Source organism: Pseudopipra pipra, chromosome 16 (assembly GCF_036250125.1).
Source record: "Pseudopipra pipra isolate bDixPip1 chromosome 16, bDixPip1.hap1, whole genome shotgun sequence".
Taxonomy (NCBI): domain Eukaryota; kingdom Metazoa; phylum Chordata; class Aves; order Passeriformes; family Pipridae; genus Pseudopipra; species Pseudopipra pipra.
This window is the reverse complement of record NC_087564.1, coordinates 443,911-456,841: the sequence shown is the minus strand read 5'-3', so window position 1 is coordinate 456,841 and position 12,931 is coordinate 443,911. Positions and strand designations below refer to the sequence as shown.

Sequence of the window (12,931 nt, the reverse complement as noted above, 5' to 3'; positions counted from 1 at the left end):
CACTTCCAAAGTACACCCCCACAGTGCAGCACTGAGAGACTTTCCAAGAAGGCCAATGGCACTTGGCCTGTACCAGCAATTGTGCGGCCACAGGCCCAGGGCAGTGCCCATCCCTGTGCTGGCACTGCTGAGGCCCCTCCAGCTCTGGGGGCAGTTCTGGGTCCCTCAGACAAGAGAGACATTGAGGGGCTGGGGCATATCCAGGGAAGGGAATGGAGCTGGGGAAGGGGCTGGCACACCAGGAGCAGCTGAGGGAGCTGGGGGGGCTCAGCCTGGAGAAAAGGAGGCTCAGGGGGGACCTTCTGGCTCTGCAACTCCCTGACAGGAGGGGGAAGCCAGGGGGGTTGGGCTCTTTTCCCAGGTAATAAGTGACAGGACAAGAGGAAACGGCCTCAAGTTGTGCCAGGAGAGATTTAGGTTGGATATTGGGGAAATTTCTTCACAAAAACAGTGGTCAGGCATTGGAAGAGGCTGCCCAGGGCAGTGGTGGAGTTCTCATCTTTGGAAGTGTTCAGAAAAACACATGGATGTGGCACTTGGGACATGGTTTAGTGGTGGCCTTGGCAGTGCTGTGGGAATGGTTGGACTCTATGGTCCTAGAGGGCTTCTGCAGCCTAAATCTTTCCATGATAATCATGTCAGGCTCCTGATAGTCCTCATTAGACATAGTGCAGTTTCTCTTTGAACCCATATAAACTTTTAGTAGGCTACAATGTGCTCTGGCAGGGAAATCTGCCCTTTGACAAGATGTTGTGTGAAGAACAACTTCCTTTTCCCTTTCTTTAGGTTTTTGTTTGTTTGTTTTCTGAACCTGCCAATGGCTGGTTTTATGTAATACCCCCTTGGTTTTGCAGCAGAAGAGAAAATAAACCAATTATTCTCCTTGCCACATGTGATGTTACAGACACCTGTCCTGGTCTCGCCCTTGTCCTGTGGTGGAGGTAGATGGGACATGCTCTTACACTGCATTCCAGAGGTGAAGCTCTCTTCCTTTATTAGGAATTTAACAAAAATGCCTATGGTGACACTTCAGCTGAAGAGAGGGGGAGATATCCTTCCCACATAACATGAAATGCCACTGAATGATGCTCCATCTTAAGTCTTTCATTCTCCTCCTCACAATTTTCTTGCAGTTGAGCAACAGAGTCCTCAGCAGTGTTGCCACTTTCTGCTCCTGTTCCCTAACATGACACATCTGCCACCCCCTCAAAATAGAGTTTGTTTGCTGTGAATCTGCAACCTACACAGGAAACTGGGCCCAGCATCTCCCTGTGTAGGCCAACAGCTTGCTGGGTGGTCAAGATCATGGAAAGTGGAGAGTTGAAGCCCCAGCTGTTACTCTCATTAATATCACTATGCAGGGAAGGTTTGTAGGAAAGTTTAACTTTTATTACAGCAGTAAGTGTGGCTGCACAAACCAGACATGCAAACCCAGTACAGCTGGTGAACATTGTCCCGATTTTCAAGAAGAGCAAGAAGGGGGACCCTGGAAACTACAGATCTGTCAGTCTCACTTCAGTGCCTGGTAAAGTTACGGAGAAGATTATTCTGGGAGGAATTGAAAAACACCTGAAAGACAACACAGTTATTGGTCACAGCCAGCACAGCTTCATGAGAGCAAGGTCCTGCTTATCAAACCTGATTTCCTTCTATGACAAGGTCATCCGCCTGGTTGATCAAGGGAGGCCAGATGAAGCGATCTTTCTGGATTTCAGCAAAGCTTTCAATACTGTCTCTCACAGGATCCTTCTGGACACACTGTCCACCTCACAGTTGGATAAACACACCCTGTGAGGGGTAAGCAATTGGCTCACGGGTCAGGCACAGAGGGTGACAGTGACTGGGGTGACATCAAACTGTGGCCTGTCACTAGTGGGGTTCCACAGGGCTTCGTCTTGGGCCCTGAGCACTTCAACGTCTTCATAAATGACTTGGACACAGGACTGGAAGGGACACTGAGCAAGTTTGCAGATGACCCAGAACTGGGAGGAGCTGTTGAGTCCCTCAAGGGCAAGGAGGCCCTGCAGAGAGACTCGGACAGATCCAAGGGCTGGGAATCACCAACCATGGGAAGTTCAACAAGGGGAAGGGCTGGATTCTGCCCCTGGGATGGGGCAACCCCAGATGGACAGACAGACTGGGAATGAGAGGCTGGAGAGCAGTGCTGGGAAAGGGCCTGGGGTATCCTGGTCCATGGCCACTTGGCCATGAGTCAGCAGTGCCCTGGCAGCCAGGAGGGCCAACCCTGTCCTGGGGGCACCAGGCCCAGCATGGCCGGCCGGGCCAGGGAGGGGATTGTCCTGCTCTGCTCTGCCCTGGGGCGGCCTCCCTTGCAATATTGGGGCGGTTTGGGGGGACACAATGTAGGGAAGATATTAAGCCATTAGAGAGTGTCCAAAGGAGGGCAATGAGGATGGGGAAGGGCCTTGATTTGAAGCTGTGTGAGGACACTGAGGGCACCTGGTGTGTTCAGCTGGAGAAGAGGAGACTGAGGGGAGACCTCACTGCAGTTCCAGGGTGTTCTATGGTTCTGTGATCCTGTGAAAACAAGACTTGGTGCTCACTGCACAGGTCAAATGTGCTGAACAAACAGGGCTGGAGCAGCGCTGGCCGGGAGCACTGGGTGCTCTACCACACAAGGCCAGGCCTGGCCAGCCCATGTCCCCTGAGCACCACGGCCACAGAGCAATACAGCTGCAAGGGGCAACTGACCCTCTGCAGCAACACCCACCCTGTGCTCAGGCTATTCCTGCACTCAGCTCCCAATAATCCCACCGTGTCCCTGAGAGGATCACCCAAACGCTTCTGGAGCTCTGGCAGCCTTGGGGCTGTGCCCACTGCCCTGGGGAGCCTGGTCAGTGCCCAACCACCCTCGAGGGGAAGAACCTTTTCCTGAGATCCAACCTGACCCTGCCCTGACACAGCTCCAGCCATTCCCTGGCTGCTGTCCCTGGTCTCCCCAGAGCAGAGCTCAGTCCCTGCCCCTCCTCTGCCCCTCGCCAGGAAGTTGGAACTGCAGTGAGGTCTCCTCTTCTCCAGCTGAACACACCATGTGCCCTCAGTGTCCTCACACGGCTTCAAATCAAGGCCCTTCCCCATCTGACTGACCGATCCTAATCCTACTCCTGATCCTGATCTCGATCCTCCCCTCCCTCCATTCCTTCCTGTCCCTTTAAGCGCCCCGTCCCTGCCGTGACGTCATCACTGCGCGCGGCCCGTTCCCGCGCGCGCGGCGCCGATCGCGGTGGCGGTGCTGAGATGTGAGTGCGGGATCATCCCATCCCATCCAGTCCCATCCCGTCCCGTCCCGTCCCATCCGCCGCCATCCGGCCGCGGGGAGTGCGTCGGGGCCGCCCGGGAGGCGATAGCGGGGCGGGGAGGGAGGAGCGGGGCGGGGCTGGGCCTGCGACCGGGCCGGGGGGCCCAGGGCGAGGGGCAAGCGCTGCACTGACCTGGCCCCGCTGTCGGTGTGTGCTGCTCCCGCTGCTCCTGTCCCTGGTGCTGTGGCGGCACGGCCTGCGGGGCTGCCCGCGCTGCTGGGCCCAGCGGTCACGGGCTGCTCAAAACTGCCGGCCAGGGCCCCTCCTCGCACCGAGAGTCCCTTTCCCCGTTTTGCAAACGAGGGCCTGGAGCAAACAGCGGCGCAGGACTCGCCTATAGCCGTGCGAGGGGGAGCGAGTTCGCTTCCTTGGCCACAGAGCTGCTGCTCTCTGAGAGTGCAGATACACTCTGAAGCAGAGAGGGGGGGGTAAGATGGACGCTTGGGCTCTGTGTGGGTTGCTTTTAGACTCTGTTTTGGGGTGGATGCTCCAAAACCAGCGATTTGTTAGGGATTGAGAGATTTTTGATGGTAGGGAAGAAATATGTTACTTAGAAGTGCATTGTTGCATAGCCTTGCGTGAATTCTTTGATTTATTCTTTCCACATTTTCTAGTGAATAGATGAGACTGCCCACGGGTTAGGCTGAGGTGTCGAACTGAAGTCAGCTTGGCCAGTGGTGTTCCTGAGAAAGGAGTGTGTATTTTGGTGGAGTGGAAACACTGGTTAGTTTGGAGGCTGCTGAAATGCAGCTTCATTTGCTGAATCCCATCATTTGCTGAGTGTTTAAAAGCCATGTGGTTAATTTGCCTGGTAAGGCCTGTCCCGAGGAACAGGCCTCCCTCAGTGTCACCTGAAAGGAGGGTGTAGCCAAGTGGGGGTGAGGCTCCGAGGACACAGTCTTAAGTGGCTCCAGGGGAGGTTTAGGTTGGACGTGAGGAAGAATTTCTTAACAGAAAGGGTGATCAGACATTGGAAGGGGCTGCCCAGGGAGATGATGGAGTCGCCATCCCTGGACATGGCACTTAAAACTGTGGTCTGGGTGACAAGGTGGTGTTGGGTCAGAGGTTGGAGTTGATGATCTCAGAGGTTGGAGTTGATGATCTCAGAGGTCTTTTCCAGCCTAATTGGTTCTCTGAGTCTATTCCCTGCTCCAGCAGCAGGCTGGGTGACAGCAAACATCCTGGTCTTCATCCGTGTTCTGTCTTCCCTCCTCCCAGAAGGGGTAAACCCAAATCCGACTGTCAGACACTAACAGGTAGTTTTGCATGGCTGAGCTGATACATCATGGCTGTGAGAGTCCATGGGTGCAGGAGGTGCTGGGGGGGTAGGCAGAGATAACCCAAGCCTGGCTGTGGGATATTTAGGAGAAGAAAAGTGGGCTTTAGGATGACCTAATTGCACCTTTACAGTACTTGAAATGAACCTACAAGAAAGATGGAAAGAGACTTGGACAAGGGCCTGGAGTGCCAGGACAAGGGGGAATGGCTTCCCACTGCCAGAGGGCAGGGTTAGATGGGATATTGGGAAGGAATTGTTGTCTGTGAGGGTGGTGAGACCCTGGCACAGGCTGCTCAGAGAAGCTGTGGCTGCCCCATCCCTGGGAGCGTCCAAGGCCAGGTTGGACACGGCTTGGAGCAACCTGGGCTAGTGGAAGGTGTCCCTGCCCACAGGCAGAGGGGTGGAAATAGATGAACTTTAAGGTCTCTGCCATCCCAAACCATTCTGTGATTTTATGGAAGGAAAATGTAAAGTTTTCTGGTCTTGTGAAACTGAAACTTTTCTGTTCTGTACTGTCCAGTTACTCAACTGGTCTCATGCAGTGGCTTTCAGCTCCTGAACTGCAGCCCTCTCACACCTTGCACTAGAGCACAGAGCTGGACAGAAATGTCCTAAAGCTGAGTGACATACACAGATTTGTTTTACTTAGTCCCCTTTGCAGCACCTGTGGGACAGTCCATGGACTGTTCCTGCTGCTGGTGTGAGAGGAGACATTTCCTCTCCCAGCAAGCCCTGACACTGTCACATCTGTGTGTGGGTTTCCTGTTCTCCATGCAGAAAGCCATGGGTGTTTCCTGGTGTCTGCAGGGAGCTGGGTGTGCAAATCTTCATTTGTGTTGCTTTTTGGAGTTGGTGTATTAAGGAAAAACTCTGAGGCTGAAAATCAGGAAAGTGAGTTTGGCTGTTCAGAAGTGGTCTCTTCCCAACCATCAACTTAATTGCAATCCAGAGAATAAAGTAATTGCTTAGAGACAATTGGATGCTGTGAGCTGGGAAGATTTTTTCCTATTGACTGAGTTTGCCTGTGGTGCCTATGGAGATGGAGATGTTTCCAGCATCCTGCAGCACTGCATGTTCAGTGCCACTGTGCAGCTCCCACATGCTTGTGCCCACACTTCATTCCCTGAAGCTTTCATTCATTGGTAGTTGAGGATGTCACACACAAGTTAACACAAGTTGAGGTTATTAAAATGTGGGAAACATCTGGAATGCAGCTAATGTCCGGCATTTCAGTGCTAAATAGTGGGGTGTTGAATTTGTCTCCTTTTGGATCTAGAGCAAAGAGGGAACTGCTGGGGGGAGGGGAGGTCAGAATCCGGTTTAAGACTGCTGAGAAGTTGAAGTGATAGCTGCTGTGGCAGCAGTGCAGCAAACTCAGCCTCTTCACCTGGTCTTTTCAAGGGTGACAGAGCTTTGGAATCAGCTTTTTGAGGCTGGAAGCAGGCATAATTCAGTGAGGGTTTGTTCTCAACAGCCCTTCCTTCCTGGCAAACACTACTGCATGGCACAAACACTTTGGAGAAAGCTGGTGCTTGCTCCTCTGGAGCCAGGGCTGTGTCAAGAGGCACGAGCTGCTTGTGTGCCTCTGCCAGTTTTTTGGTTGGATAATTAAGGTGTTTTGTACTTCTGTGAATCTGAAATTACAGCTTTAAACATGAGTGCAGACTGTAAGGTGAGGCACCCATTGCCCATGCGAGCCTTCACAAGGGGTGGCTCCTACACATTGGACAGAATGTGTAACTTGGGACTCTAGAGAAGGCAGTGGATGCCCAGTATGTTGCAAGCAGGTTTGCTGTTATATGCCTAACTGTAATTTCTTGTTTGTGAGCCCTTTTGTCACTAGGCTGTTCTTTGGGGTTTATTAGGGATTGGTTCTCAGAATTGAGGAGTTAAAAGTGAGATTTGAGGTAAGCGGGGCCCATTTGGTGTTGCTTTGGATGCCTCCAAAGGGGAAAAGGAGTAAGCAGGATTGAAAAAGAAGAGTTTGCTAGGACTCAAAAGAAAATAATAAGAAATCTAGCACTAGGTAATCATGCTGTCCGGATTTTCCAGGCTGAACAAAACTGAGGATATTATAGGGTGCTTGGGCTCTCTCCCAGTGAGGGTGAGGAATTGGAAATGTACCTCTTACTGAGTGAATTTCTATGTGTTATGGCTGTCTTTCTTAAAGCTGCTCTGTAATGCAAAATATTTCCCTTTTGCTAAACCGTCTGGACTTGCCTAATTAACTCTGCAGTTATAGTGATCCTGAGTTACGGTGCAAGTTCAGTGTTTTGTGTTGTTCTGTCCTTTGGGTGTGGGGCTTTTGTTGTCTGTGCTTTTCTGCATTAAGCAGTGCTGTCTGCAATTTGTTGTTGAAGGGCTCCCTCACCAACCAAGCGCAAGGACAGGTCTGAGGAGAAGTCAAAGGACCGCTCCAAGGATAAAGCAGCCACGAAGGAATCGGGTGAGAAGGATCGTGGTCGGGACAAGACGCGCAAAAGACGCAGCGCTTCCAGTGGGAGCAGCAGCACCAGGTAGTTCCTTTCCATGGGGAGGAACAAATAACAATGTTTCCAGAAATCAGCTGCTTGATTTCTGGTAGTCTTGGGCCTGTTGAAAGCTTGTGTTGTGTTAGTCACAGTGCAGTTTTGTCTAACTTATGGTTATATTTTAGGTATGAATTTCTTTGGCTGTTTTGTGAGGTGTGGACCCTCAGTTTTTGTTGTTCTAACTCACAGTCCCTCTCTCTTGTAGTTATCAGTTTTTCAGCCATTGCTTTTCTGGATATTCCACTAATTTCATTCCTCTCCCCCTCTCAACAGATCCCGTTCCAGCTCAACTTCCAGTTCGGGGTCCAGTTCCAGCACTGGTTCTAGCAGTGGCTCAAGCTCCTCTTCTGCCTCGAGCCGCTCGGGGAGCTCCAGCACCTCACGCAGTTCCAGTTCCAGCAGCTCCTCTGGGTCTCCCAGTCCATCTCGACGGAGACATGACAACAGGAGACGCTCCCGCTCCAAGTGAGTTTCATTTGTCATCTAGGAGTTGCCAGATGGCAGCTTAATTTCCATGCAGAATACAAGATTGTGATCGGAACAGGTTGTTCTCTGAGGACCATTTGCTTTCTCCATAACTTAGAGATCTGAATTTTGTTAGAATGGGCGTGCTCCGTTTCCTTACAATCCAGACATATGCCCTGTAGGAACAGAGATTAAAACCCTCATTTTAAGGAGTGATTCTAGATATTATATTTTGTAAAGGCAGTCTTATTCAATGTTTCCCCAGTAGTATGGACCTAGATCAGAGTAGAGCTCTTCAGTTCTTGTAAATTATAGCTAAGACTAACAGAAAAGTCAGGGCTAAATCTGGGATATATGTTTATGTGTGTGTGTATGTGTATATGTATATATATATATGTATATGTTCTTGTTTATAAAAAAATAAAATGGGAAGGGGACCAAAGGAAGCATTTTCCTGTAAGGCTGATGTGGGAATCAAACTATCTTAACGTCTGTAAAGTTCTTCCTTTGGGTAAGATAAGAATCCACTTAAGCCACTCTGGGTTTTTTAGGGTATCACTCAATTTATGGACTTTAGGATCAGGAAGAAGCATAAATATAAGTTTTCTGCATAGTGATTTTTTTTTAATAGATTAAAATTACATTCCAGTATTTTTTTAACTGCAAAGGTGTTGTGATATGTAGCTACTTAAACAGAGGTTTTTTAACAGTTCTGGACCTCTGTAGTGAACAGAAGATCTAGAAACACAAATCATTGGATCTGTTAATTTGACTGGTTGTGGCGTGCTGTGCTGTTTATGGCCTCATTTTGGCTCTTTAACTGTTGAGGCAAAGAATGTTTTTTTGTGTTAACAACTGGGAAATCCTTGAACTATGGCCACAACTTCATAGAAGTGTTTGCTAAATGTCCTGTTTTTTACCCTAGTTGTTGTGAAGTTGAGAAGTTGCAAAAAAAAAAAAGCTCTCAAATTCCAGAAAGTTCTAAAGCAAAAGCAGAAGGGCAAATGCAAGTCTTGAGGTGTTTCTGAGTGGAACAGCCTCACCACCACCCCAACACCTCTTAACCTGTAACTTTCTCAGAAAAAAGGTGTCCTTCCAAGAAAAATGGTACTTTTTAATTGTGTGATACTGACTGGCTTCTTGGTTTTGTCTTGCATGTTCCTTGAAAACTGTGAATATTTTCCATTGCCCAAATCAGGTCCAAGCCACCCAAGAGAGATGAGAAGGAGCGAAAGAGGCGGAGCCCGTCCCTCAGACCCACAAAGGTGCATGTTGGAAGGCTCACTAGAAATGTGACCAAGGTACTGGAATGTTCCCCTGTGGTATCAAGCTGTCATGTTCTTCCATGAGAACGTGTGAGGGGCTTTTTCAAAGCTCTCAGGATGTTTTGGTTGCTAGAGAGATGCCAAGGTGTTGCTGTTGGAAGTTCTCGCTTTATGTCCAGATTGATTAGGGAGGAAAATTTTAGTAGGGTTTTAGTGAGTCAAATACCATGCAGGCTTCTGAGACTGTGTAGTGCTTAAGAGGTCTGCCTGCTTTGACAGTATCCCAGACCTTATATCCTGTTTTATTAGAAAGAAGACTATAGAAGTTGGGACAACAGCTGAAATTACCTTGGAGGCAGTAATGATATCTGGCAGTTCTTGATGAAGGATCTACAGAGAGCTGGGCTGGCTTGAGTTGTCTTTGCTAGAAGGCAGTTTAAAGGTCTTCAGGGGTAAAAGGCTGCTGAAAAAATGATGTGCTGTGGATTTACTGCTCTGTGGCAGCCAGACCTGACCAGTGAGTATGGCCTGTGTCCATAAAGCTTGCTCTTTCCTTGCAGGATCACATCATGGAAATTTTTTCTACTTACGGAAAGATTAAAATGATTGACATGCCAGTTGACAGGCTAAACCCTCACCTCTCCAAAGGTTATGCTTATGTGGAGTTTGAGAACCCAGATGATGCTGAGAAAGCCCTGAAACACATGGATGGAGGTAGGTATCATCTTGCAAGGAGCCTGGGGGTATCTAAAAATCTTCAGAGTATGTGTGTGGACTTTGTCAGAGTAGCCCCTGAGTGGGGGGCGGAGGCGGCACCGTGGGCTGATCCCGCTTCAGTCGCTTGTGACAGCTGTGAGTTGCAGTAAATGTGATGGATGTGTAGATGTTGGTGTTGAAAAATACTGACTCCTGGCTGTTTGTGTGGTCCCCCCAAAGGCCAAATCGATGGGCAGGAGATCACTGCCACAGCTGTGCTGGCCCCGCGGCCCCGGCCGCCCCCCCGGCGCTTCAGCCCCCCCCGCAGGATGCTGCCACCACCCCCAATGTGGCGCCGCTCGCCCCCGCGCATGAGGAGAAGGTGAGAGCAGTCACAACTTGTGTTTCCTTCTCGGTGTAACAGCACGCTACTGCTGAAGTTCTTGGCGTGGGGACAATCCTGTTGGACTTGACTTTCCCCTCCAAGTGACAGGAACACTTTTGGGCAGTTGTTGAACCTGGATTGCAGTTGCCAGCTCCTCAGTAGCTCTGAGGTGACCTGCCCTGGTCTGCACCCCCGATGCAGCCTGTGGGAAAGGTCAGGTGCTCCCCACCCTGTTCCCTGGAGCCCCTTCTGCATAAAGGCTTTGAAGGGAACAGACTCTGGCTGGCAGGACACTTGTGGCAGCCTGCACCACATGCCTGTTTTTTGGAAGTCCTTGTATCTCCCACCCTTATTTCTTAATCGGCACATGACCAAAAAGCAGTCCTGTGTCAGGTGAGTGGAGTACACCGGCCCCAAGGTGTGACCTGACATGCACATGCCCATTGTGTGACTCAGGGCTACCTGATTGTGCGCAGATAAGCTGTTCTGAGTCTTTACATGGGCTCCTCTGTCTTAGAAATTTGCTTAAATTCATATCAGTACTAACTTGATTGCTGAACAGCTTTGAGCCATAGGTTTAAAAATGAGCACTGGTTACCCTGACAAAAGATCCACTGCCTGTTAGTCCTCCTTTAAACACACCTTCTGCTGAGGTCTGCCAGGTGCAGGTTTGCTATTCCCTCCTCCTTTGTTTTCTTCCCCAGTCCAACTTTTACTGTCCTGTTAAAGTTCTGTTAATATTCTGTGCCTGGAACCCTGATGTCATAGCAGTGGTCATACAGGTTGATTGTAGTACTGAAGAGCTTGAAGGTAAACCATTTCTTGAGGTTATTTCCTCTAAGGAACTTCCCTGGAATTTAAAAGGGCTTGGATAAGCCCTCCCCTGAATATCATTGTTTCAGAAGTCAAAGCTGACTTCAGGTGAAGGAGAATCTGATGTAGAATGAATTTGAGCTCATTTTTCTTGAGGAAGAAGATCAGTTTCTTGTCTGTTGTTTGGATACTCAACATTCTTTCCAGTTCCTGAAGCAGAGGTAGGATAGTTGGGATATTCCTGCTGTGTAGTCAGTGTTTGAATTGCCCTTTTCCTCTCTGGAGCTCTCGATCTCTTTTCCCATGGGGTGTGAGGGATTTTGGAGGGAGGCTGGGAAGTGTTTTTAAAGAACTGACCAAATACTCAAACCTGTTGCTGTTGTCTGCTAACGGAAGCTTCCTCCTCCTTCTCCTGCCTTGCCAGGTCCCGGTCTCCGCGGCGCAGATCCCCCGTCCGCCGGCGATCCCGATCCAGATCTCCCGGACGAAGGCGCCATCGCAGCCGCTCCAGCTCCAACTCCTCCCGATAAAGCAAAAGGACTGGACAGCTTTTTATTTTTTAACTTAAATCCCATCAGACTATATATTGTACATTTTTTTTATAACGAGTCTGGGTGAGGAGGAGTGAGAGAAGTAAGGTGGCAGTGAAGGCAACCTAAGAGGAGAGAGCACCAGTTCCTGGCCAGTAACCTTTGCTACTGGGGTTCCTGGCATTGAATAGAAATTATTTAAAAATGGCTTTGATTTTAAAGGCTGCAAAAACATCTTTTCCAGGTAGAGGGAAGAAAAGATGTTTCAGCCCCTCTTTCTCCAGTTAGCAGGTTGCTGCTTGGTGATTGTAAATGCTTAGCATGCTGTACAGATCAGCATGTAAATCTTGAGCTGTTTCAGAACCCCGGTGAGTAAGCCAGGGGGGCATTTATTTTGATCTCTAGGTGCCAGCACAAGATTTTTCAGGGCAGCTGGAGTCCAGACCTGCCCAAAACTTTAATTAAATGCAGAGTTGTTGCTTTATTGCAGTGCCCCATGATGATTAGTTTCTGCCGAGTAAGCTCTTCTGTAACACTTATACCAGGAGATCACCTCAGAAGCAATGGTCCAGCCCACTGAACATGACACTTTAGAGAAGAAGCTGGAAATCCTAAGAACAGTTCTGTAGCTGCCCCGTTAATTGATTTCTTTCACTTTTTCTTTGAGGGTGTTGATAAAAACTTCTTACACAACCCCCAGTAAAACAGTGTGAGTGCTTCTGCTTTTACAAATCCCAAATGAGCGACTGAGCGCCAGCCTCCTGGAAACTGCAAGTCAGAGAGGGAGGCTCAAGGTCACAGTGCTGGCTGGATTATCTGGGGTTCACACAGGGAAAGGCAAAGAATTTACCACCTGTTGTACAGCCAATACTATACAGACTTTTTTTTGTTTTGTTTTGTATAACTTTGTAGCCTTTTGGGCCATGTTGTGTTTGTACTTGTGTAGGACCAGCAATTACTGAATAAAGCAGTAGGTTGAGAGTAGCTGTCTTTTTTTGCTGCCTGGGTGTGGGCACGTGGGGCCCTTACTGGGGATTCAGTGCTGCGGGAAAGGGCCCTGGGTATCCTGGTCCATGGCCACTTGGTCATGAGTCTGCAGTGCCCTGGCAGCCAGGAGGGCCACCCCTCTCCTGGGGGGCATCAGGCCCAGCATCACTGGCCTGGCCAGGGAGGGGATTGTCCCGCTCTGCTCTGCCCTGGGGCGGCCTCCCTTGCAATACTGGGGGGCACTGCAATATAAGAAAAATATGAAGCCATTAGAGAGTGTCCAAAGGACGAAATGAAGATAGGGAAGGGCCCTGAGGGGAAGCCGTGTGAGGACACTGAGGGCACTTGGCGTTTTCAACTGGAGAAGAGGAGACTGAGGGGAGACCTCACTGCAGTTCCAACTTCCTCAGGAGGGGCAGGCCCTGAGGTCTGCTCTGTGGGGACCAGGGACAGGAGCCAGGGACTGGCCTGGACCTGTGTCAGGGCAGGGTCAGGTTGGATGTCAGGAAAAGGTTCTTCCCCCAGAGGGTGTTTGGGCACTGACCAGGCTCCCCAAGGCTGCCAGAGCTCCAGGAGGGTTTGGATGATCGTCTGGGGCACATGGTGTGACTCCTGGGGATGGTCCTGTGCAGGCTGAGGGTTGGACTCGATGATCCTTGT

The 12,931-nt window shown here is 49.9% G+C and overlaps 1 protein-coding gene across 1 annotated transcript; it reads left to right on the top strand.

Annotated features, from left to right (window-relative positions):
- The first annotated feature begins 3,196 nt into the window (after positions 1–3,196).
- Positions 3,197–12,268, top strand: RNPS1 (RNA binding protein with serine rich domain 1). Its single transcript, XM_064672413.1, has 7 exons — positions 3,197–3,260; positions 6,960–7,115; positions 7,404–7,595; positions 8,794–8,896; positions 9,421–9,574; positions 9,797–9,938; positions 11,179–12,268. Coding segments are annotated over exons 1-7 (855 nt in total). The 5' UTR covers positions 3,197–3,258; the 3' UTR covers positions 11,285–12,268.
- Positions 12,269–12,931: the final 663 nt, after the last annotated feature.

Bases quoted from the DNA above. Each gene is read 5' to 3' on its own strand.
- RNPS1 (XM_064672413.1), top strand. The intron at 8,897-9,420 runs GTACTGGAATGT...CTTTCCTTGCAG, and splicing joins TCACTAGAAATGTGACCAAG to GATCACATCATGGAAATTTT. The intron at 9,575-9,796 runs GTAGGTATCATC...GTCCCCCCAAAG, and splicing joins CCTGAAACACATGGATGGAG to GCCAAATCGATGGGCAGGAG.